Raw genomic sequence first — 23,584 nt, 5'->3', positions numbered from 1 at the left:
TCCAAATAACTGCTCTACTATACGAATCCAGTTTACTACTCAGAATAATCTGGATTAGTGTCAAAGTTTGCATCGGCGTAACCCTTTACGACGAACTCTTTTACCACCTCCATAATCGAGAAAATTCCTTAGTCCACTAGTTACTAAGGATAACTTTGACCGCTGTCCTGTGATCCATTCTTGGATCACTCTTGTACCCCTTGACTGACTCATGGCAAGGCACACTTTAGGTGCGGTACACAGCATAGCATACTGTAGAGCCTACGTCTTAAGCATAGGGGACGACCTTCGTCCTTTCTCTCTATTCTGCCATGGTCGAGCTTTAAGTCTTAACTTCATACCTTACAACTCAGGCAAGAACTCCTTCTTTGACTGATCCATCTTGAACACCTTCAAGATCATGTCAAGGTATGTGCTCATTTGAAAGTTCCATTAAGCGTTTTGATTTATCCTTATAGATCTTGATGCTCAATGCTCAAGCAGCTTAATCCAGGCTTTCCATTGAAAACACTTTCCAAATAACCCTATATGCTTTCCAGAAATTCTACGTCATTTCTGATCAACAATATGTCAACAACATATACTCATCAGAAATTCTATAGTGCTCCCACTCACTTCTTCGGAAATACAAGTTTCTCATAAACTTTGTATACACCCAAAATCTTTGATTATCTCATCAAAGCATACATTCCAACTCCGAGATGCTTACTCCAGTCCTCAGAAGGATAGCTGGAGCTTTGCATACTTATTAGCATCTTTCAGGATTGACAAAACCTTCCGGTTGTATCACATACAACCTTTCCTCAAGAAAAATCGTCGAGGAAACAATGTTTTGACATCCTATCTGCAAGATTTCATAAATAATGCAGTAATCGCCAATATAATTCCAACAGACTCTTAGCATCGCTACGAGTAAGAAAGTCTCACCGTAGTCAACTCCTTGAACTTGTCGGAAAACATCTTAATGACAAGTCGAGCTTTCTTAATGGTGATACTTACCATCATTGTCCGTCTTCCTTTTAAAATCCATCTGTACTCAACAGCCTTACGACCATCGAGCTGTTCCGCCAAAGTCTACACTTTGTTTTCATACATGGATCCTCTCTCGGATTTTATGGCCTCGAGCCATTTATCGGAATCCGGGACCACCATCGCTTCTCCATGGCTCGTAGGTTCATTGTTATCTAGCAACATGACTTCCAAGACAGGATTACGTACCACTCTGAAGTAGTACGCATCCTTGTCATCCTACGAGGTTTGGGAGTGACTTGATCCGAAGTCTCATGATCAATATCATAAGCTTCCACTTCAATTGGTGTAGGTGCCACAGGAACAACTCTTTGTGCCCCGCTATACACTAGTTGAAGTGACGGTTCAATAACCTAATCAAGTCTCCACCATCCTCCCACTCAATTCCTTCGAGAGAAACTTTTTCTCGAGAAAGGACCCGATTCTAGAAACAATCCCTTATTGCTTTCGGATCTGAGACAGGAGGTATACCCAACTATTTTGGGTGTCCTATGAAGATGCATTTATCCGCTTTGGGTTCGAGCTTATCAGACTGAAACTTTTCCACATAAGCGTCGCAGCCCCAAACTTTTAAGAAATGACAGCTTAGGTTTCTCTAAACCATAGTTCATACGGTGTCATCTCATCGGAATTACGTGGTGCCCTATTTAAAGTGAATGTGGTTGTCTCTAATGCCTAACCCATGAACTATCGTGGTAATTCGATAAGAGACATCATGGTATGCATCATATCCAATAGGGTGCAGTTATGATGTACGGACACACCATCACACTATGGTGTTCCAGGCTGTATTAGTTGTGAAACGATTTCCACAATGTCTTAATTCTGTGCCAAACTCGTAATTCAGATATTCATCTCTATGATCATGTCATAGATATTTTATCCTCTTGTCACGACGATCTTTCAACTTCACCCTGAAATTACTTGAACCTTTCAATAATTCAGACTCGTGATTCATCAAGTAAATATACTCAACATCTACTCAAATCATCTGTGAAGAACATAACGATATCCACTATATGCCTCAGCACTCATTGGACTGCACACATCAAAATGTGTTACTTCCAACGAGTTGCTATCTTGTTCCGTCTTACTAGAACAAGGCTTTCAGTCATCTTGCCCATGTGGTATGATTTGCATGTCTCAAGTGATTCAAGATCAAGTGAGTCCAAACGGTCCATTTGCATGGAGTTTCTTCATGCATATACACCAATAGACATGGTTCGCATGTCTCAAACTTTTCAAAACGAGTGAGCCCAAAGATCCATAAACATGGAGCTTCTTCATGCGTTTTATACCGATATGACTTAAGTGGCAGTGCCACAAGTAGGTGGTACTATCATTACTATCTTATATCTTTTGGCATGAACATGTGTATCACTACGATCGAGATTTAATAAACCATTCATTTTAGGTGCAAGACCATTGAAGGTATTATTCAAATAAACAGAGTAACCATTATTCTCCTTAAATGAATAACCGTATTGCGATAGACATAATCCAATCACGTCTATGCTCAACGCAAACACCAAATAACAATTATTTAGGTTTAACACCAGTCTCGATGGTAGAGGGAGCGTGCGATGCTTGATCATATCAACATTGGAAACACTTCCAACACATATCGTCAGCTCACCTTTAGCTAGTCTCCGTTTATTCCATAGCTTTTATTTCGAGTTACTAACACTTAGCAACCAAACCGGTATCTAATACCCTGGTGCTACTAGGAGTACTAGTAAAGTACACATCAACATAATGTATATCCAATATACTTCTATCGACCTTGCCAGCCTTCTTATCTACCAAGTATCTAGGGTAATTCTGCTCCAGTGGTTGTTCCCCTTATTACAGAAGCACTTAGTCTCGGGTTTGGGTTCAACCTTGGGTTTCTTCACTAGAGTAGCAGCTGAATTGCCGTTTCATGAAGTATCCCTTCTTGCCCTTGCCCTTCTTGAAACTAGTGGTTTCACCAACCATCAACAATTGATGCTCCTTCTTGATTTCTACTTTGGTGTCAAACATCGCGAATATCTCAAGGATCATCATATATGTCCCTGATATATTATAGTTCATCACGAAGCTCAAGTAGCTTGGTGGTAATGACTTCGGAGAACCATCACTATTTCATCTGGAAGATCAACTCCCACTCGATTCAAGCGATTGTTGTACTTAGACAATCTGAGCACAAGCTCAACAATTGAGCTTTTCTCCCTTAGTTTGTAGGCTAAGAAAATCGTCAGAGGTCTTATACCTTTTGACGTGGGCACTAGCCTGAAATCCCAATTTCAGCCCTCGAAACATCTCATATGTTTCGCGACATTTCAAAAACGTCTTTGGTGCCTCAATTCTAAACCATTTAGCATTACGCACTGAACTATCATGTAGTCATCAAAATGTGTATGTCAGATGTTCGCAACATCTACAGACAACGTTCGAGGTTCAGCACACTGAGCGGTGCATTAAGGACATAAGCCTTCTATGAAGCAATGAGGACAATCCTCAGTTAACGGACCTAGTCCGCATAATTGCTACTATCAACTTTCAACTAAATTTTCTCTAGGAACATATCTAAACAGTAGAACTGAAGCGCGAGCTACGACATAATTTGCGAAATCCTTTTTGACTATGTTCAGGATAATTAAGTTCATCTTATGAACTCCCACTCAGATAGACATCCCTCTAGTCATCTAAGTGATTACATGATCCGAGTCAACTAGGCCGTGTCCGATCATCACGTGAGACGGACTAGTCATCATCGGTGAACATCTTCATGTTGATCGCATCTACCATACGACTCATGCTCGACCTTTCGGTCTTCTGTGTTCCGAGGCCATGTCTGTACACATGCTAGGCTCGTCAAGTCAACCTAAGTGTTTTGCGTGTGTAAATCTGTCTTACACCCATTGTATGTGAACGTAAGAATCTAACACCCGATCATCACATGGTGCTTCGAAACAACGAATTGTCGCAACGGTGCACAGTTAGGGGGAACACTTTCTTGAAATTATTATGAGGGATCATCTTATTTACTACCGTCGTTCTAAGTAAACAAGATGTATAAACATGATAAACATCACATGCAATCAAATAATGGTGACATGATATGGCCAATATCATATAGCTCCTTTGATCTCCATCTTGGGGCTCCATGATCATCTTGTCACCGGCATGACACCATGATCTCCATCATCATGATCTCCATCATCATGTCTTCTTGAAGTTGCCTCGTCAACTATTACTTCTACTACTACAGCTAACGGTTAGCAATAAAGTAAAGTAATTACATGACGTTTATGTTGACACACAGGTCATAAATAAATTAAGACAACTCCTATGGCTCCTGCCGGTTGTCATACTCATCGACATGCAAGTCATGATTCCTATTACAAGAATATGATCATCTCATACATCACATAGATCATTCATCACATCCTTTGGCCATATCACATCACATAGCATACCCTGCAAAAACAAGTTAGACGTCCTCTAATTGTTGTTTGCATGTTTTACGTGGCTGCTATGGGTTTCTAGCAAGAACGTTTCTTACCTACGCAAAGACCACAACGTGATATGCCAATTGCTATTTACCCTTCATAAGGACCCTATTCATCGAATCCGATCCGACTAAAGTGGGAGAGACAGACACCCGCCAGCCACCTTATGCAACTAGTGCATGTTTGTCGGTGGAACCGGTCTCACGTAAGCGTACGTGTAAGGTTGGTCCGGTCCGCTTCATCCCATGATGCCGCCGAATCAAGATAAGACTAGTAACGGCAAGCATATTGAACAAAATCAATGCCCACAACTACTTTGTGTTCTACTCGTGCATAGAATCTACGCAATAAACCTAGCTCATGATGCCACTGTTGGGAAACGTAGCATAAATTCAAAATTTTCCTACGTGTCACCAAGATCTATCTATGGAGAAACTAGCAACGAGGGGAAGGAGAGTGCATCTACATACCCTTGTAGATCGCTAAGCGGAAGCGTTCAAGTGAACGGGGTTGATGGAGTCGTACTCGTCGTGATCCAAATCATCGATGACCAAGTGTCGAACGCACGGCACCTCCGCGTTCAACACACGTACAGCCCGGTGACGTCTCCCATGCCTTGATCCAGCAAGGAGAGAGGGAGAGATTGAGGAAGACTCCATCCAGCAGCAGCACAACGGCGTGGTGGTGGTGGAGGAGCGTGGCAATCCTGCAGGGCTTCGTCAAGCACCACGAGAGAGGAGAAGGACTTGGGAGAGGGGAGGGCTGCACCAAAGGCAAAGGTGTGTCTTGAGAGGCCCTCCTTCCCCACTATATATAGGGAGCCCAAGGGGGGCGCCGGCCCTAGGAGATCCAATCTCCTAGGGGGGCGGCGGCCAAGGGAGGTTTCCCTCCCCCCCAAGGCACCTAGGGGTGCCTTCCCCTTGTGGGACTCTTCCTTTCTTGAAACCCTAGGCGCATGGGCCTCTTGGGGCTGGTGCTCTTGGCCCATGTAGGCCAAGGCGCACCCCCTACAGCCCATGTGCCCCCCCCGGGGCAGGTGGCCCCACCCGGTGGACCCCCGGGACCCTTCCGGTGGTCCCGGTACAATACCGATGACCCCGAAACTTGTCCTGATGGACGAAAAAGGATTTCCTATATATAAATCTTTACCTCCGGACCATTCTGGAACTCCTCGTGACGTCCGGGATCTCATCCGAGACTCCTAACAACATTCGGTAACCACATACAAACTTCCTTTACAACCCTAGCGTCATTGAACCTTAAGTGTGTAGACCCTACGGGTTCGGGAGACATGCAGACATGACCGAGACGTTCTCCGATCAATAACCAACAGCGGGATCTGGATACCCATGTTGGCTCCCACATGTTCCACGATGATCTCATCGGATGAACCACGATGTCAAGGACTTAATCAATCACGTATACAATTCCCTTTGTCTATCGGTACGATACTTGCCCGAGATTCGATCGTCGGTATCCCGATACCTGGTTCAATCTCGTTACCGGCAAGTCTCTTTACTCGTTCCGTAACACATCATCCCGTGATCAACTCCTTGATCACATTGTGCACATTATGATGATGTCCTACCGAGTGGGCCCAGAGATACCTCTCCGTCACACGGAGTGACAAATCCCAGTCTCGATTCGTGCCAACCCAACAGACACTTTCGGAGATACCCGTAGTGTACCTTTATAGCCACCCAGTTACGTTGTGACGTTTGGCACACCCAAAGCACTCGTACGGTATCCGGGAGTTGCACAATCTCATGGTCTAAGGAAATGATACTTGACATTAGAAAAGCTTTAGCATACGAACTACACGATCTAGTGCTATGCTTAGGATTGGGTCTTGTCCATCACATCATTCTCCTAACGATGTGATCCCGTTATCAACGACATCCAATATCCATGGTCAGGAAACCGTAACCATCTATTGATCAACGAGCTAGTCAACTAGAGGCTTACTAGGGACATGGTGTTGTCTATGTATCAACACATGTATCTAAGTTTCCTATCAATACAATTCTAGCATGGATAATAAACGATTATCATGAACAAGGAAATATAATAATAATCAATTTATTATTGCCTCTAGGGCATATTTCCAACAAGTTGTTGTTACAAGGATGGCAAGTTTGTGTTTTCCATAGATTTTCTCTATTTGTCATACTATACAATAACTCCTAAGATTCAGACGACTCTTATGCGAGCATGCATTGCAAGGCGCAACCCTTTTGGGGACCAAACCCCAAAAATCCTGCGACCCCATTTGCAGCCATGGGCCCGATAATTAATCTCCCCATTCAATTGTGGGGTCCAGTCTCCCTCCCTCCCAATTAACTGTGGGGCCCAATAATTAATTCCTCTCCCCTCTGATTTAATTGTGGCCCTGTTGATTCCACCGGGGGCAAGAAGCTGCATGCATGGGACTCACACTTTGCATGCATGGTAATTAGGATTAGTTGAAAAAGGTAGAAATACTTCTAATGCATTGCATAAGAGCAAGTATAGTAAGGTGATGTAAGTGAGCTATAAGGATTTAAATATTATATTGTTGCTGAGTTAGAAGAGAGAGAAGAGAAGTGTGTTGCAGAGTTACAATCGATTGTAGCATGGGCTCCAAGAAGCTCTGTGAGAATGAAAGGTGAGTCATACACCAATAAAGTACTCCCTCCATCCCATGATATAAGATGATTTTTCAAGCTAACATAGCTTGAAAAAAAATCTTATATTATGGGACGGAGGAGTAGTATTTTCTTGTACCTAACTAGCTAACTAGTATACCTGTTGGCTATTACATTTGCTATAGATGAAAACATGTTATAGCTAGCAGTTGGTTATACTATTAACCGTGCTTTGATACGGCTAGGTAGCTAGTTGAAACTGCACGCCCAGGACGCGTGTGAGTTATCAGCCCCATGACTTCTGTAAATAACACACGGCAAGTATATTTTTTTGAATCATCACTGCAGTTGGTACAATTAAGGTGAAAATTACTTTTCTTTCTTCTGCTTTGCCACATGCCAAGTCTTTTGAATCGTCACGATAACCTAGTGAATTTAAGAAATGACATCTAGTTAAGTATAGTAAGCAAAAGTAGCACGGAAAATATTTCCAAAAACCTTTTCTTATCACATGGCAAACCCTTTTTTGGAACATGACTTGTGGTTTCTTTATTTAACTTTATCACATGGCAAACCTTTGTCCTTAAACATGGTAACCTGGTATAATTTAAGCCGACATATTATAATAATAATGCATCCTAAAAACAGAGTTGTCAACTAAGTCTGCCGACCTTTATTTTTGGAAATGGCACATACTTTCTGCTTGTCGTATGGCTTCCAATACAAACTTGCCATTGCCTATGAATAAAACCTACCACATTTGCAAGATTTGCCATATGTACACATATAGTTGATGCACAAAAAAATTGACGTGAATTAAGATAAATACGAAGTTGCCAGCCTAAAAGTTAACACAAATTCCCCGTCATTAATATAGATCCAGTGGCCACGATCTCATGGATAAGTGACCATGCATAAGTGATAGCATAGTGACAACTTAAGGTCCATGTTCTAGTGAACAAAATTTACCTAAAATTGCCATATGACTAGCCCAAACATTTCACAATTTGCCACGTTTTGTAAAACAATTTTCCATCAATTTGCCATGTGACTATTACATTTTTTTTAAATTTTCCCATGACGTATGAAACACAAAGTCATGTGGTGGGCCTTGGAGAAACACAAAGTCCCAGCAAAGTACATTACCCTCATCAAGGACATGTACAATAATGTTGTGACAAGTGTTCGAACAAGTGATGTCGACACCGATGACTTCCCGATTAAGATAGGACTGCATCAGGGGTCAGCTTTGAGCCCTTATCTTTTTGCATTGATGATGGATGAGGTCACAAGGGGTATACAAGGAGATATCCCGTGGTGTATGCTCTTTGCGGATGATGTGGTGCTAGTTGACGATAGTCGGACGGGGGTAAATAGGAAGTTAGAGTTATGGAGACAAACCTTGGAATCGAAAGGGTTTAGGCTTAGTAGAACTAAAACCGAGTACATGATGTGCGGTTTCAGTACTACTAGCTGTGAGGAGGAGGAGGTTAGCCTTGATGGCCAGGTGGTACCTCGGAAGGACACCTTTCGGTATTTGGGGTCAATGTTGCAGGAGGATGGGGGTATGATGAAGATGTGAACCATCGAATCAAAGCCGGATGGATGAAGTGGCGCCAAGCTTCTGGCATTCTCTGTGACAAGAGAGTGCCACAAAAGCTAAAAGGCAAGTTCTACAGGACGGCGGTTCGACCCGCAATGTTGTATGGCGCGAAGTGTTGGCCGACTAAAAGGCGACATGTTCAACAGTTAGGTGTGGTGGAGATGCGTATGTTGAGATGGATGTGTGGCCACACGAGGAAGGATCGAGTCCGAAATGATGATATACGAGATAGAGTTGGGGTAGCACCAATTGTGGAGAAGCTTGTCCAACATCGTTTGAGATGGTTTGGGCATATTCAGCGCAGGCCTCCAGAAGCTCCAGTGCATAGCGGATGGCTAAAGCGTGCGGAGAATGTCAAGAGAGGGCGGGGTCGACCGATTTTGACATGGGAGGAGTCCGTTAAGAGAGACCTGAAGGATTGGAGTATCGACAAAGAGCTAGCTATGGACAGGGGTGCGTGGAAGCTTGCTATCCATGTGCCAGAGCCATGAGTTGGTTGCGAGATTTTATGGGTTTCACCTCTAGCCTACCCCAACTTGCTTGGGACTAAAGGTTTTGTTGTTGTTTGTTTGTTTGTTTGTTTTCCCATGACGTATGAAAGAAACTTTTCTAAATTGACCATGTGACCAGTCCAAACATTTCAATTTTTTCCATGTTGGAGAGAACATTTTTTCATAAAATTTCCATGTGACAAATACAGATTTCCAAATTTTCCCATGATGTAGTAAACAAACATTTTCTAAATTTTCCATTTGATTAGTATGAACATCTTCAAAATAGAGAGCCAAATTTCTTAATTTTCCATGTTATACTAATATTTTTCTATAATTTGCAGCACTATCATATTTCAGGATTTAGCACATACATTTACATATAGTTGCCTTAATTTATAGCATTTTTATTCATAAGTTGCCATGTTTTCATTTTTCCTGGAATATATCTCTGGTATTAAAGTGGAATTGGTTCCGTCGCCTCCCCTCCTTACGGGTATTTTCCTCCCCGTGTTCCCCTCCCTCATTTGGTGTCATATTTTTTTAACCCCAACCGATGCCGCACAAAATAAAAATCTCTACTATTAATGAGGAGTTGCTTCCCTTGTCACGCCTTCTTTCTCAGTTTTTCCTACCCGAGTTCCCCCCCCTTTGGTTCCCAATTTTTTTGGTAACCCCAACCGACGCCTCACGAAATATTAACCAACATAAATATAGTAACTTGAAATAATTAAACGAAATCGATACTTTACCAAAACCATGTTCTACATTAACTCAATGAAATCAGTCTTACCAAAATCTTTAACTAAATTAAAACCTTCCTTCCCTCCCACATATACTAAAATCAAAATAAATGTTACAATTTTTTTGATGTGAATTAAGATAAACACAAAGTTGCCAGCCTAGAAAGTTAACACAAATTTGCCATGATTACTATAGATCCAGTGGCCATGATATCATGGATAAGTGACCATGCATAAGTGATAGCATAGCAACAACTTAAGATGCATGTTCTAGTGAACATAATTTCCCTAAAATTGACATGTGACTAGTCCAAACATTTTACAATTTGCCATGTTCTATAATTTTTTTTCCATAAATTTGCCATGTGACTACTAAGATTGTTCTAAATTTTTCCATGATGTATGGAACAACTTTTCTGAATTTACCATGTGATCGGTCCAAGCATTTCTAAATTTTCCATGTTCTAGAGAACATTTTTTCATAAATTTGCCATATGACAATTACAGGTTTTCTATTTTTTTTCCCATGATGTAGCAAACAAAATTTTCTAAATTTTCCACTTGATCATTATAAACATTTTCAAAATTTGTCATGTTCTATGGAACCAAATTTCCTAATTTTCCATGTTATACCAAATTTTGTTTCTATAATTTGCAATGCTAGCATATATTCAGAATTTTGCACGTACATTTACATAAAGTTGCTTCAATTTATAACTTTTTTTTCATAAATTTTCATGTTTTCATTTTAGGGGCTATTTTGCCATGCACAAACGTTGATTGCCACACACAACGTTTGATTTGGGGTTTGATATTGTTTTCCTTAGATGCGCTTTTGTCGCTAGTAGCCATGCGTGCCGCCGATTTTGTTTCGTGAATGGCCTTTAGGAAGCCGTTGTGCGAATGTGCAAGGAAGAATAGATCGATGGGGGACACCCTTGTTGAAGTTGGCAAGTGAACGTTGGTTGGGCCGCGACCATGCGCTCATGTCGATGACCATCGAGGGGAATGTCCAGTTTATAAGTAGTAGAGAAGAGACGGAGAAGTAGGGATAGAGACTTTACTGTTCTATCAACTAGACTATCATGTTATTAATTTCATGTATAACAAAGATTACATATTGTCATTGTTTAAAAAAAAGATTACACATCGACACCACACATAAATATGAAATCTAGCATGATATACTCCCTTCATAAACTTTTATAAGACGTTTTAGATACTATGTTTACTACACGTTTATAACGGTGCAATATAAAATCTAACATGATATACTCTCTCTATAATAAACTTTTATACTAAGACGTTTTAGATACGATGTTTATGAGTACACGATTATAACGCCACAAGAATGAATCTGCCGCTGATTTTTGGCAGAAATGACATCACCATCACCATCAGATAATCTCTGGTGAATCCCCCGCCGTCGACACGAAACGCAAAACATGTGAAAAAGACCATAAAAACCGATGCAACTCGCGGGGAGGAAACAGAGGCGGCCCCTGCGTGTGAAAAGGGGGCAAACATTGAAAGAAAAAAAAAAAGAGCCCCCGTCCGCGGCCACCGCCACAGGCCTCCCCCGCCCGCCCATGGCCATTTCCCCCCTCGTCGTCAGCGGGGCCGCCGTCGCCACGCTCGCCGTCCTCGGCCTCGCCGTCTACGCCTGCCGCCGCTGGTGCCGGGGCGCGCCCCCCGCCGCGCCCCCGCCTGCCTCGTCCTCCCAGGTCAGCCCCCCACCACCCCTGGAAATCTCCCTTCGGTTCCTTCCGTCCCCCCTCGATCACGGCGCGGATCTGCCGCGGGGGGCGGCCGCGCGGCCGGCTGCCCCCGTCGTTTCCGGGGCGCGCGGGGAATCTCGATGGCGCGGTTAGTTCGAGGGGGGCTCCGCTAGGTCGGCGATTTGGTTTCGAGGGATTTGGGATAGCGGGGCGTTCTTGGTGTTGCGTCGCGTCGAACATTTCGGCAAGATTGGTTGCAGCGGACGAGGGGCGATGTTGGTACTGCAATAACATGCCTGTTCCCCGCGCTAGACTGGCCCGTGGTGACTCGGAGGACATGGTATTTGAGCAACTTTGAGGTTTGATTGGATCATTAGCCTTTGCCATTGGGATTATCGACCTAACACGCTGATGTGTTTATTGGCTCAGCTGCCACGCACTTCGGTACAACGGAGACAATTGGGCAAACTATGATCATCTTGCATCTCTAAGCTTACCAGCCATTACCGTAGTTATTTAAAAAGCGCTAGGCGTTAATTGTGCGGTTGGCCACTGCCTTGTGCTTAAATCGCACGCTTATGCGCAGATTAAGTGCTACGCATTTTGCTATTGCCTAGAGCCTAGGCACGCCATTTATAACTATGTTCATTACTGAATGCTTCTCAATGCAATGCATTATTATTGGCCTTTACTTACCCTCAGTAGACCTTTTTGTTGTTGTCATATTCTGTTTACTTCTGTAGACCTTTTTTGTCACCAGCCACTTCTACCTCAGTAAGCTAAATGCTTTATGAAATTATTTTCGTGTTGATTTGAATGATACATTGCATCTCATATGGTCGGGCATGAGTACAACTAGCTTTTGATCCACTCAAACAACTTGTACTAGGGTTATAAAAAACCCATTATCTTGCTTTCTTGTGAAGAGCATGGGATATTATGTTCTCATTTAATCCTACATGATGTTTATTTACTTGAAGAAAAAAACTTTGGCTGTGGTAATGCAACTATGGGTATGTTTGGATGGACACCAATACCAGGGTGAGCCAAAATTGGCGTATTTTGGAGGTTGTTTGGATCCACGTCAATTTTGGCTCAAACCAGGTGCGCCCCTCCTGATTTTCGCCAAACCACGGGCGAAGCGAGGACGTGGACATTGTCCGTCAAAGATTTGGCAGCCAAATCCTCCGCACTGTCTCCTCTCTTATACGGTCATTTTCCACTTCCTCTTCTCGCCTGCACACCACAAGCCCCAAGCAGAAAACCATTGTCAGATCTGCAGGTCCCACCGGCCATAGTGGTCCGGCGTCGACCTGCTCTGCTCCGAAGGCCTTCCTCCCCCCACCCTCAATCAATGGAATCACATTGCATCCAAAGCCCAGCACCTGAATCCTCCTCAACCCTATACAGATTGCCTTTTCCAATGGTGTGATTTTCCTCACTCTTGTCCGTTTAGCTGTAGATGCACTTGTGCGTAACTAATACTAGATGTGGTGTGTGTTTAACAAATCAATGTCTTATGTGTTTGTAGTTCACACAGATCTGATTCTGTGGAGTAGCTAATATGAACATGACTGGGCTATTTTATTTTTTGTAGTAAGCAACATTTTGTGGAATATCTTTTGTCTGGTGCAAACATGTGTTCTGTTCTGTCGAGTAGCTGATCATTGATGCTAGCTATTTATATTCCACAACGTTTAGCATGATGTTGCTGGAGACCAAAGTTACTCCATGCAACTTATGGTGTCTTTATACTCTTTAAGATCATGCCTTTTTTGTTTAGTCTGAACTAGAAAATAATCAAGTTGTATCAGTGTTGGTTTGCGCCTATATGTTGTTTTATTGGCTGGCATGCAAATTCCAAATTATGGACCAACCAAACACAAGCCAATCAAAATTGCCAAATATTTGGCAAGCCATTTGGCTTAAAACCAAATGATCAATGGTTTGCCAAAAAATTGACAAGTACTATGGTCTACAAACCAAACAGCCACAGCTTATCAATATTTTGGTCATGCCTTTCGTTTGTTCATGCCAACAATTTGGTACGGCTGAATGGGGCTTAATCCAAACAGGCCCTATATGCATATATTATTAGAGCGGGTGTAATGGACAGGAAAAAGCAAATATAATTTTGTTTTCACAGATGGAAGGTGGAGGTTGTATGTCTGATTGCTGTTTGCTTGCAGGACGACGATATCAACAGGCCTCTAATATCAGACAAGTTGGATGACTACTCGGGCCCAAGCAATAACCTTGGTAGCAATAATGCTGGTGAGTCTACAATGTGGACAAATAGGAGTACCACTTCACCAAGGACGCATACTCATCCCACTGAATCTCATCCTATTGAAGGTGCGTATATTTACACTCGGTCTTTCATCATTGTATTATACAGCAGCAGCACATTTGATTTTGTGTGCTGTTTTTTGGAGTACTCAGCTTCTCTATTAACCATCATCATAAATTTGTAAATATATATTTAAATTTGTAGGAGAAGTTCATGTGATTGATGTTACAAATGGTACACCGGAAGAGCTCCATCTAGGAAGTACGCTGAAGCGTACAGCGGAAGCAAGTGTGCGAGCATCTGAGGCGAAGCACACAAGAAGGGCTTCTGGAGAGAATAATAATGGCGGCATTCCTGTGAAGGATATTACAGTTGGTAAAACGTCCTTTCATTAGCTGGATGTCCTAGTGGCCCATATGTTGCAAATATTATACATGCATATGCTCATGATGTATAATCATTTGCTAGGAGTGCAGGAAGCCACCTAGCCTTGGAGGTCATAGCTGGCCCATCTCATGGAATAAACCGCTACCTGCAGTCAGGTAATACGTCCATGCTCCCAATGACTCTTGGAAGGATTCCTCAAAGCGATTTGGTGTTAAAGGATTCTGAGGTGTCAGGAAAGCATGCACGGATTGACTGGAATCCAAATGTAAGTTTCACATACTTTCCAATCTTTTTCACCTTCATTCAGCATGCTACTGTATTGAACCCTAGGTTATTTCGAAAATTGAGATATCTGTGGATGTAATTGCCGGAGTGTCTGCTTGCTTCTGCTGGAACTCTTAGTGCTTCTAATTTTCATTTTCTGCTACCTGTTTGTGGAGTTTGCAGCTGCCATTTCTGTTGTCAGTTATGATGCTATTCTTCTTAGCTTGATGCTGCAGTACATATGTAGGGCATTTCTGTTGGCTGTAAATATGATTTCGTGGGGCACTTTCAGATTTCACATTATACAAAGGAATATCACAGATTATAGTGGGTGTCTTTGGTTCATAAATCACAATATATTCAATTCATATCATTACAATGCATATGTACATGTGAATATAGCTAGCCTTCTTCCATCCCCATTCAGTAAATCATTACTCTTATATTGCAGACACTCAGATGGGAACTTGTGGATATGGGCAGTTTGAATGGAACCTTCTTGAATTCCCAGGCAGTTACCCATCCTGATGTTGGTTCTAGGCGTTGGAGTGCGCCTGCCGAACTTGCTGATGGTGATATTATAACACTTGGGAGTTCATCAAAAGTATCTGTAAGTCTTGGCTGCTTTTTTTGTTATCATTAGCATGAAAAATCGTTGACTGGCCAAGTGGCCATGGGCCCACAATTTTAATCATATGGTGGTTCAGGCTTCCAATATTTTGGTGTACAAAGCATTCAAACTGTATCCTTCTGCTCAATAGGAATCTCCTGTGCATTTGTGCACATATAAATCAAACTATATCCTGTTCAAAATGGCACGGTATACAGATACACAGATATGTCAGCATGCTCAGTTATATTTCTTGTTACGAATTCAGTTGAAAAAGCTTGCCTACCTGTTATAAACTTATAACATTTTGAAACCTATAGATGAAAAAAAAATCTTCATCATATTTGAACTCTATCATTTAAGCAAATCATTCTTTTATTTATTGGACTATTTAGCTGAATCCATGTTCGTACAGAAAATAATCTTCTAATAATGCTACCTCGCTAGGTTCAAATTTCACTACAAAATCAATAAGTGCCAGTAGGAGTTGGTATGGTATCTGATGCAATGATAACCCGTCGAACTGGAAAGAAACTTCCCATGGAGGATGTCAGCTGCTACCAGTATCCTCTTACTGGTGCTCAACAGGTATGGAAATAATGCCATAAATTTTCGAAAGAGTTGGATTCATTCTGATTCCAATTTTTTTACAGTTTGGGCTGTTTGCCATTTTTGATGGCCATGGAGGGGATGGGGCTGCAAAAGCTGCCAGCAGGTAAATTTTTTGTGCCTATCCGTTTGTTGAAGTCCACATCATATATATTTTTTTCCTGTACGAGTTACTTTATCATATGCTTGACTTGGGGTGATACGATGACCTATATGTTGAACTGATGACTGCCTTTGTTGTGTAGGATTCTTCCAGAGAATGTTGCGAAAATTCTTTCTCAGAAGGAAACAATAGAAAGAGTTCTCACATGCGGCAATGCTTCTGATGTTCTTAAGTGTGCATTTGACTTGACAGAAGCTGCACTCAATCATCAGTATGAGGTTTTTCTTTTAATCTGGCTTTCTTGCCCGCATTTTAGTATTTTCAATGTTCCTATTAATCATATTGCTCGCTAGTCTATGAATGTGATGCAAAACATCAAGTCAAGGTTTATCCACACATTTGTTTGGTGTAATTGGTTGATGAAACTTTCAGGAATCCTAAATGTCTTGTGAGCCTATCTTACCAATCTGATTATGTTATCTAGTTTTCCATCTTTTAACCTTCCTTTGATGTTCATATTGGTTCTCTATATCTACCAAAAAAGCAACTTTGGGTCTGGAAGTCCTTGGTGTGCCCCTTGAGTAGTAAATCAGTAGCAGAAATACACTTTGGTTCAGAAAGTCTTGGACCCTGGGTAGATTTACCAATTTCACGGGTTTCAAATATCTGACTAAACACTTTGGTTGGCAATGTCTAGGCTCTAAATGGGCTTTTTAATTAGTGAACATACATACAAGGCATAGAAATACACTTCACCATTTCTTGAATTACCCCTTATTTAGGGAATCTGATGCAATGAACTTTTATGGCTCATGTCTGTCTATGTTTTACAGGGTTGTACAGCAACTGTCCTTCTTATTTGGTTTGATCAGAACAAAGATTGCTTTGCCCAGTGCGCTAATCTCGGTGACTCGGCATGTATTATGAAGTAATAACATCTATTCATCTCTAAAAAATATTTCAGCATTTTCCTTGAAGTAGTAAATCAGTATTCTCTTGTTATGTGGGAAACTTGCATTTCCCTACCCTTTATAATTCAAAATCAACTAATGCCTCCATTCTATTTTAAGGAATTGATAGCATAAACATACATGGGCCATGCTTGTGTCTTTATTTCTCAAGCTCTGTATCACTATAATCATATGTATACCTCTCTGTCAGTGTCGACGGGAAACCAATTGCGATGACAGAGGATCATCGAGTAGTCAGTACCACAGAACGAGCGAGGATAGCGAAATTAGGGAATCCCCTGAAAGATGGCGAAAGCCGTATATGTGGTATGTTACCTTTACTTGTATTGTGATGCTGACTTGACCAACAATGATCTCAAATTACTGTCTTTATTTCTGCAGGACTGAATCTTTGCAGGATGCTTGGAGACAAGTTTCTCAAAGAGCAAGATCCAAGGTTCAGTAAGGAACCATATGTGAGCCCAGTAGTTCAGATCTCGAAATCATGCTCAGCTTTTGCGCTTATCGCTAGGTAACACAAATTCCCATATCTGCTAATGCTCATTCTCACTGATGCGATGCATCCATTGCCTGACATGCTTTGTGCCACTGCAGCGATGGCTTATGGGATGTCATTACCGCGAAAAAGGCAGCACAGCTTGTCCTCGATGTGAGATATCAATCGGCATTTGTTCATATTAGTCTCATATTTCTTTTGTAGTCACGTGATGCTAGTTTTATTTTGCCCCGTGTTCGCAGTATAAGGAGAGGAACATGGGCCAAGAAATCTCAGCGGACGGAGTAGCAGACCATGTGCTTAGTGAAGCCAGGAATCTGCGGACGAAGGACAACACATCGGTGATATTTTTAGACTTCGACGCCATGAGAATGGGTCGCTGAACTGCCAATTGATTCATTCAGTCTAGAGAGAAACCGCCCCGCTCGGCTGCTTCAGCCCCAATTGTTTTGTTCTTTTTCTCTTAGATTGTTTTTACCAGTGGTATGACTCCTATCCAGCACTCGAGAGTCTGCGCCTTGCTTCAGAGGCCAAATACAACCATCAGTTTTTTCTTGTCTGCAACCAAATTACCCGGGGAGCTGTTTTGTGCGGCTGTGCCTGTAAAAATTGTGAGGCGATGTGTTAGAGGAATGTTGTTGAACTTTGCATCCTGGGATCATATATATGCTTTGGACAAAGGCTCCCCTGATAACACTCATATACAGTACTAGAATCTTCTGTATTTGGCATGTAGAGATGGATGTGAGCACAGTCCTCCATCTTGCTCAGCAACAGATTCCTCTGTTTCTGTGGAAGAGACATTATTAAGTGCGACTTGTTGACGTTATACTAGAATGCATTAACTTGAAACAATTGTCATTACCAGTACATATGAAGGCACTGTTAAAATCAATGCATTTCTTTTCTTTTCTTTTTATGAAACCAGATAACCAGACCCACTTTCTGATGTCAGATTTTTAACCATGGCAAATCGAACGCTTTTTTCTGTGGCAAATTAAGTTGTCCTGAGCATGGCAATTTTCTTTAACAAGCATGACAAATTAAATACTCCCTCCGTGAAAAAAATATAAGAGCGTTTAGATCACTACTTTAGTGATCTAAAATGCTCTTGTATTTTTTCACGGAGAGAGCACTTGCCATGTTCAGGTTTTTTTTCTTCAAAATTTGATGTGCTTGCTAAAGAAAACTGTCATCATCCTGACAACATGATTTGCCTGAAAAACGTTTGATTTTGCATGCTAAAACTATATGATGTCCGATTTGTAGTAAAATCCTTTTTTTATAATTTCTTTAAATCCTTTTTTTCTTCATTGTACAGCAGAATACGTTTTGTATTTTTTTTTTGTAAGAGCAAAGAAGCAGATGAAAAGTCGTGGTGAGATGCGGTGGGTCTGGTTGAACTGAAGTACTCCCTTCATTCTAAATTACTCGTCGTAGAAATGGATGTATCTAATAGAACAAGTAGTAGTAGTAGTAGTAGGTGCATGCGGTGCGTGGAAACGAGAGTAATAAGCGTGGAGTTGACCTGTACGGTATAGGTGTGGCAAGTCGACCGCAGCTCCCTATTCTATGCATGTACTACAGTAGCAGCAGTGCTAGTGCTAGATGCTCCGTGCAGCTCACACTTGTTTTTCTTTCGATGTTGCAGCTCACACTAGTTCGCACCTGTTGATGGACATGGAAGAGTGAACTTGTAGCAACCAGCGAGTGAAGTATACTACGGTGAGTCAGTCAGGCATGTACGCATGCATCCATCAACCCAGCTCAGCTTGACAAATGACAAGGGTAATGAAAGCAACGCACGGTATCGGTACAGGCAACGAGTCTGACCGGCCGCATCCACATCGATCAGATCAGACGATCGCCGATGTACGTATCACGCAGAAAGCGAGCCCCCCTTGGTGCCTAGCGCGGCGGAGCGATCAAGCCGTTCAACCTTGGTAGGCCCGTCTGGCCTGGCCCCTGTGAGAAACCGAGAAGAACTGCAGAAGAACCCAGCGGCACATCACATGCACGTCGCTCTCGCCTCTCCTCTCGTAGTCTCACATGGTACTACGTACGACCCTCAAGTCTCCGCATGGCCAACCAGTACTTGTCATCAAACAGCCTAACATCGCCGTCACAAGTCGATCCAAGTGCGGACATGAAGCAAGCAAGGAAAGCTGCTCCGATCCATCCAGATTCTTGTTTGCAGCACCTCTCGGGCATCCCGTGCCCGTGCGCCGTCGATCGTCATCATCTGAAACTTGTTTTCCTTTTTTGGGAGGGAGATCATCGGAAACTTGTGATCCGTTAACATGTGCCGCTACCTTTTCCAGCCCAAGAAAGGCAAACCTCTGAAAAACAAATTAAGTTTCAGCGTTCTTCTCCTCTGCTCTCTGAATTCGACCGATCCAAATCTTTTTTCAGTGGCCTTGTATTTAGCGAATGCGGCATACTTGCTAGTTTTTTTGTTTTTTTTGATAAAAGAGAGCTTGCCTCTCCGATTTCATATATGCATACTTGCTAGTACATGTCACGGCCGATCAAAATCCTCTACCGCTCGCTCCTCTCACAAAATCGATTTTTAATCAAATTGCAAATTCAGTCAACTCATATACTATTGCATGAAAAATAAATAAATAAATAAATAAATAGAAAATGAATTTTCAAGGTAGGTACGGAACTAGCAATACTAGAATTTAGTACGTACTGTATAATATATTGTCCAGTCCACACACGCCAAAATGCATGAAAGTTTTCCATCATATCGCGTACATATGCGTGCCTCTTTGACGCACTACCACTCGACCCGACTTGTATCACTCCCTATTTTACTACTGCTAACTCGACCAGCAACTCTGATGAATTAACCTGGACAACTCGACCCATCACACGAACACACGATTATTTGTTGCACTCGTCGCCGCGTTTCACGGTCCAAACCATGAAAAGCATCCATACACCCGTCCGTCCAACACCTGCATAGTATACCACCACTAGTGTCCGACGACGTCCGTCTCACACGGGCACCGTCCTGGCGTGCGCCGGCGCGGCCGCCTCGCCGTCGTCGTTCTCGCCGGAGAGCTCCTCGAGCGAGATGCCGTTGGACTCGGGCGCGCAGAAGGTGAAGCCCATGCCGAGGAAGTTGCAGGCGGCGAGGATGAAGAGCGAGTTCCGCACCCCGATGCCGGCCTTGTACCCGTGGTCCACCTTGGCCGGGTCCTTGTTCTGCGCCAGGTACAGGAACCCGAACGACCCCACGATGGCCCCCAGCTTCCCCGCCGCCGCCGAGATGCCGTGGCACGTCGACCGGAGCCTCGCCGGGAAGATCTCCGCTGGCACGATGAAGGTGGTGGAGTTGGGCCCGAAGTTGGCGAAGAAGAAGGTGAGCGCGTACAGCACCACGAACCCGATGTGGTTCCCCGGCGTCGTCCAGTGGTGGTACGGGAAGGCGAGCCCCAGCATGAACACGGCCATGAAGAAGAAGCCGCCGAGCTGGATCCAGAACCGCCCGATCCGGTCGATCAGCGCCACCGTGAACCAGTAGCCCGGCACCGTGCCGCAGAGCGCGATGAGCGTCTGCGCGCGCGCGATGCGGTGCACCTCCTCGAGGGCGCTCATCGTCTTGGCCTTGGGGATCCAGTTGATCGCCGTGAAGATGTCCTTCTGGAACAGGTTCTGCGAGTAGAAGGCGATGTCGAGGAGGAACCAGCAGGTGGCCGTGCCGAGGAGGTGCAGCCCGTGCCGGCGCAGGAACTCGCCGGAGAAGAGCCCGAACGAGTTGCGGTCGTCGGCGGCTCCAACGCCGTCGTTCGCCTTGGGGTCCTCTTCCTCGGCGCCGATGTCCACCTGGAGCACCTTGGACATGTCCGCGGCCGCCTGCTTGGCGTTCTTGGCGACGAGCGCCGTGTAGCGCGCCGTCTCGGGCATCTTCATCCGCCAGTAGTAGGTCATGAGGGCCGGGACGGCGCCGAACATGAGGATGAAGCGCCACACGAAGTCGGCCTGCGCCGGCGTGGAGGCGAGGGGGGCGTCCTGGTAGGCCTGGGTGGGGAAGGCGGCGCGGAAGGCGGCGGAGACGATGAGCGTGACGACGCCGCCGGTGAGGATGCCGAAGCCCTGCATAGCAAACACGGCGGCGATGAAGGCGCCCCTCGTCTTCTTGTTGGCGTACTCGGACATGATGGTGGCGGAGAGCGGGTAGTCGCCGCCGATGCCGAACCCAAGCCAGAAGCGGAAGAAGCACAGCGTGGCCATGACGGAGCCGGGGGTGGACCCGAAGGAGAGGCCCGAGGCGATGGAGCAGAGCACCATGCACATGAGCGTCATGCCGTAGACGCGCTTGCGGCCCATGCGGTCGCCGAGCCAGCCGAAGAAGAGCTGGCCGGAGAGCGTGCCGCAGAAGGCGACGCCGTTGACGGCGGCGGCGACGTTGGGCGGCAGCGAGCCGGGCGCGTCCGCCCCTTCCCGGTAGTAGTAGATGCGGCCGAGCAGCTTGGTGACGAGGGAGATGCAGAAGAGGTCGTAGGCGTCGGTGAAGAAGCCCATGCCGGCGATGACGATGGCCGTGAAGTGGTACCACTGCGTCTTGGCGGCGTCCAGCGCCGTGAGCACCTCCAGCTGCTCGCGCGCCATGGCCGCGAGCCCTCCTCCCTCGGTCTCTCGCCGGGGATCGCTGCCGTTTCCTCTGTGGAGAGAAGATCGATCAAAGATGAGAAGATTGGAGATTTTAGGGTGGGGTGTGGGGGAAGGGGGTCGGGTGGGGGGAGATAAATAGCGCGGCTCCTGCTTCCCCGGGACTTTTTTTTTTGAAGGGCTTCCCCACGGGACTCTTGGGCTCGGTTGTTGACTGCCGTGAGGGAACGCTGGGATCAAAGGTATTTTGGTGGGATCGCTGGGAATAAACCTCGTGCAGTTACGATTTTACTGGCGACTCGAACCGGCTGGCAGTTGTTTTTGTTCAACTCTCGAGGGGAATATTCGCCCGGTATGTTACCTTATTCCAGTTTTGTTGGCGAGAAAATCATATCTGCATTTTTCGCTTTCTAATTCTAATTCCAATAGTACTAATAAAAGAAAAATCTGTTACGTAGTATTTTTCATTCGGGTGAGATGAGATGAGATATTCGTGCGTGCGGTTGTGGTTGTTGGCGGGGTGGGGGTTGGAAAAGAGGAAACCATTGAAGGTTGTTGTCACGATCAAGGAGGCATGCAGGAAGAAATACGGGGCAAGTAATAAGGTGACGTGACGGCAGTGGCGGAGCTACCCAACCAAAGCTGGGCGGGCCAATATAAAGAAAGATCATTATATTTTTTTTTCGTGGCTCAGTTTATTTTAATCCTACACTGTATTAGCTTTGGAATGGGCGGGCCATAGCCCATTTTCATTACATGTAGCTCCGCCAGTGCGTGACGGGGCACTGCTTGCACTCGCATCGCATGCCATGGGAGAGTGTGGACTTTTCAACGCAGAAAAAAAAAATTAGAACTAGTTGCACACAAGTGTAAAAATATTGCCTTGCCTGGGCTACTTTTGAAAACAAAATAAAAGAGAATAGAGTGCGACGTGGCTATAGGCTCAGTTCTTTTGAACAATTCTCCCAGAATCTTGAGAATCGATTCTTCACTCAGCTTATCGAGTTCGGTGATGGATCGATCGACGGCTGATCTGATTTGAAGACGACAAGAAAACGGAGTGAGTCAGTTCGCTGCAGGGGGATATCCGCCCCGCCTCGCTCCCGGCCAGCCTCGTCGGTCAACCACGACGACGACGGCTCCACGAAATTTCCGGCCTGGCCAGGCAATTAACGCAGTAGATCGAGTCAACTCCTGCGGTCGGTCGACGCGCATGGTCCTCTGGTCCTGGTGCCCGATCTATCATGGCTCTCTCTGGCTGCAGCCTCCAGCAGCTTAGCCAAATGTTTAAGACTGTGTCACGTTCAGTGCATGACCACCGTCCGTCCGCCCCTCACACCTTCTGCACCTCGACACGCATGGGTTGTGAGTTGTGACCAATGATCAACGCAACGCAATTCAATTTGGATGGTTAGAGGGACCGTGGTATTCCCAACCCACCAGGCTTTAAATCCTGGTGCTTGCATTTATTCCTGAGTTTATTTCAGGATTTTCGACGACAAGGTGCCCTCTTCCGGAGATGCTCATAGGGA

At 44.4% G+C, this 23,584-nt stretch overlaps 1 protein-coding gene and 1 pseudogene across 2 annotated transcripts; one reads left to right on the top strand and one right to left on the bottom strand.

The window, feature by feature from the left end:
• The first annotated feature begins 11,482 nt into the window (after nucleotides 1–11,482).
• LOC123105557 (protein phosphatase 2C 70-like) lies at nucleotides 11,483–18,112 on the top strand (annotated as a pseudogene). The gene is made up of 13 exons (XR_006450936.1): nucleotides 11,483–11,708; nucleotides 13,892–14,057; nucleotides 14,197–14,367; nucleotides 14,469–14,644; nucleotides 15,095–15,253; nucleotides 15,701–15,841; nucleotides 15,907–15,968; nucleotides 16,108–16,243; nucleotides 16,799–16,893; nucleotides 17,127–17,242; nucleotides 17,318–17,447; nucleotides 17,531–17,585; nucleotides 17,675–18,112. The product of XR_006450936.1 is annotated as a protein phosphatase 2C 70-like (transcript).
• Nucleotides 18,113–20,107: 1,995 nt separating this feature from the next.
• Nucleotides 20,108–22,177, bottom strand: LOC542838 (probable inorganic phosphate transporter 1-8). The gene has a single exon (XM_044527642.1). The coding sequence runs from the start codon at nucleotides 22,050–22,052 to the stop codon at nucleotides 20,436–20,438; it is 1,617 nt and encodes a 538-aa protein (XP_044383577.1). The 5' UTR covers nucleotides 22,053–22,177; the 3' UTR covers nucleotides 20,108–20,435.
• Between the last annotated feature and the right edge of the window lie 1,407 nt (nucleotides 22,178–23,584).

This window comes from Triticum aestivum, chromosome 5A (assembly GCF_018294505.1).
Source record: "Triticum aestivum cultivar Chinese Spring chromosome 5A, IWGSC CS RefSeq v2.1, whole genome shotgun sequence".
NCBI classification, from domain to species: Eukaryota; Viridiplantae; Streptophyta; class Magnoliopsida; order Poales; family Poaceae; genus Triticum; species Triticum aestivum.
Note: the sequence above shows the minus strand (reverse complement) of the source record. Positions and strands in the feature narration are given on the sequence as shown.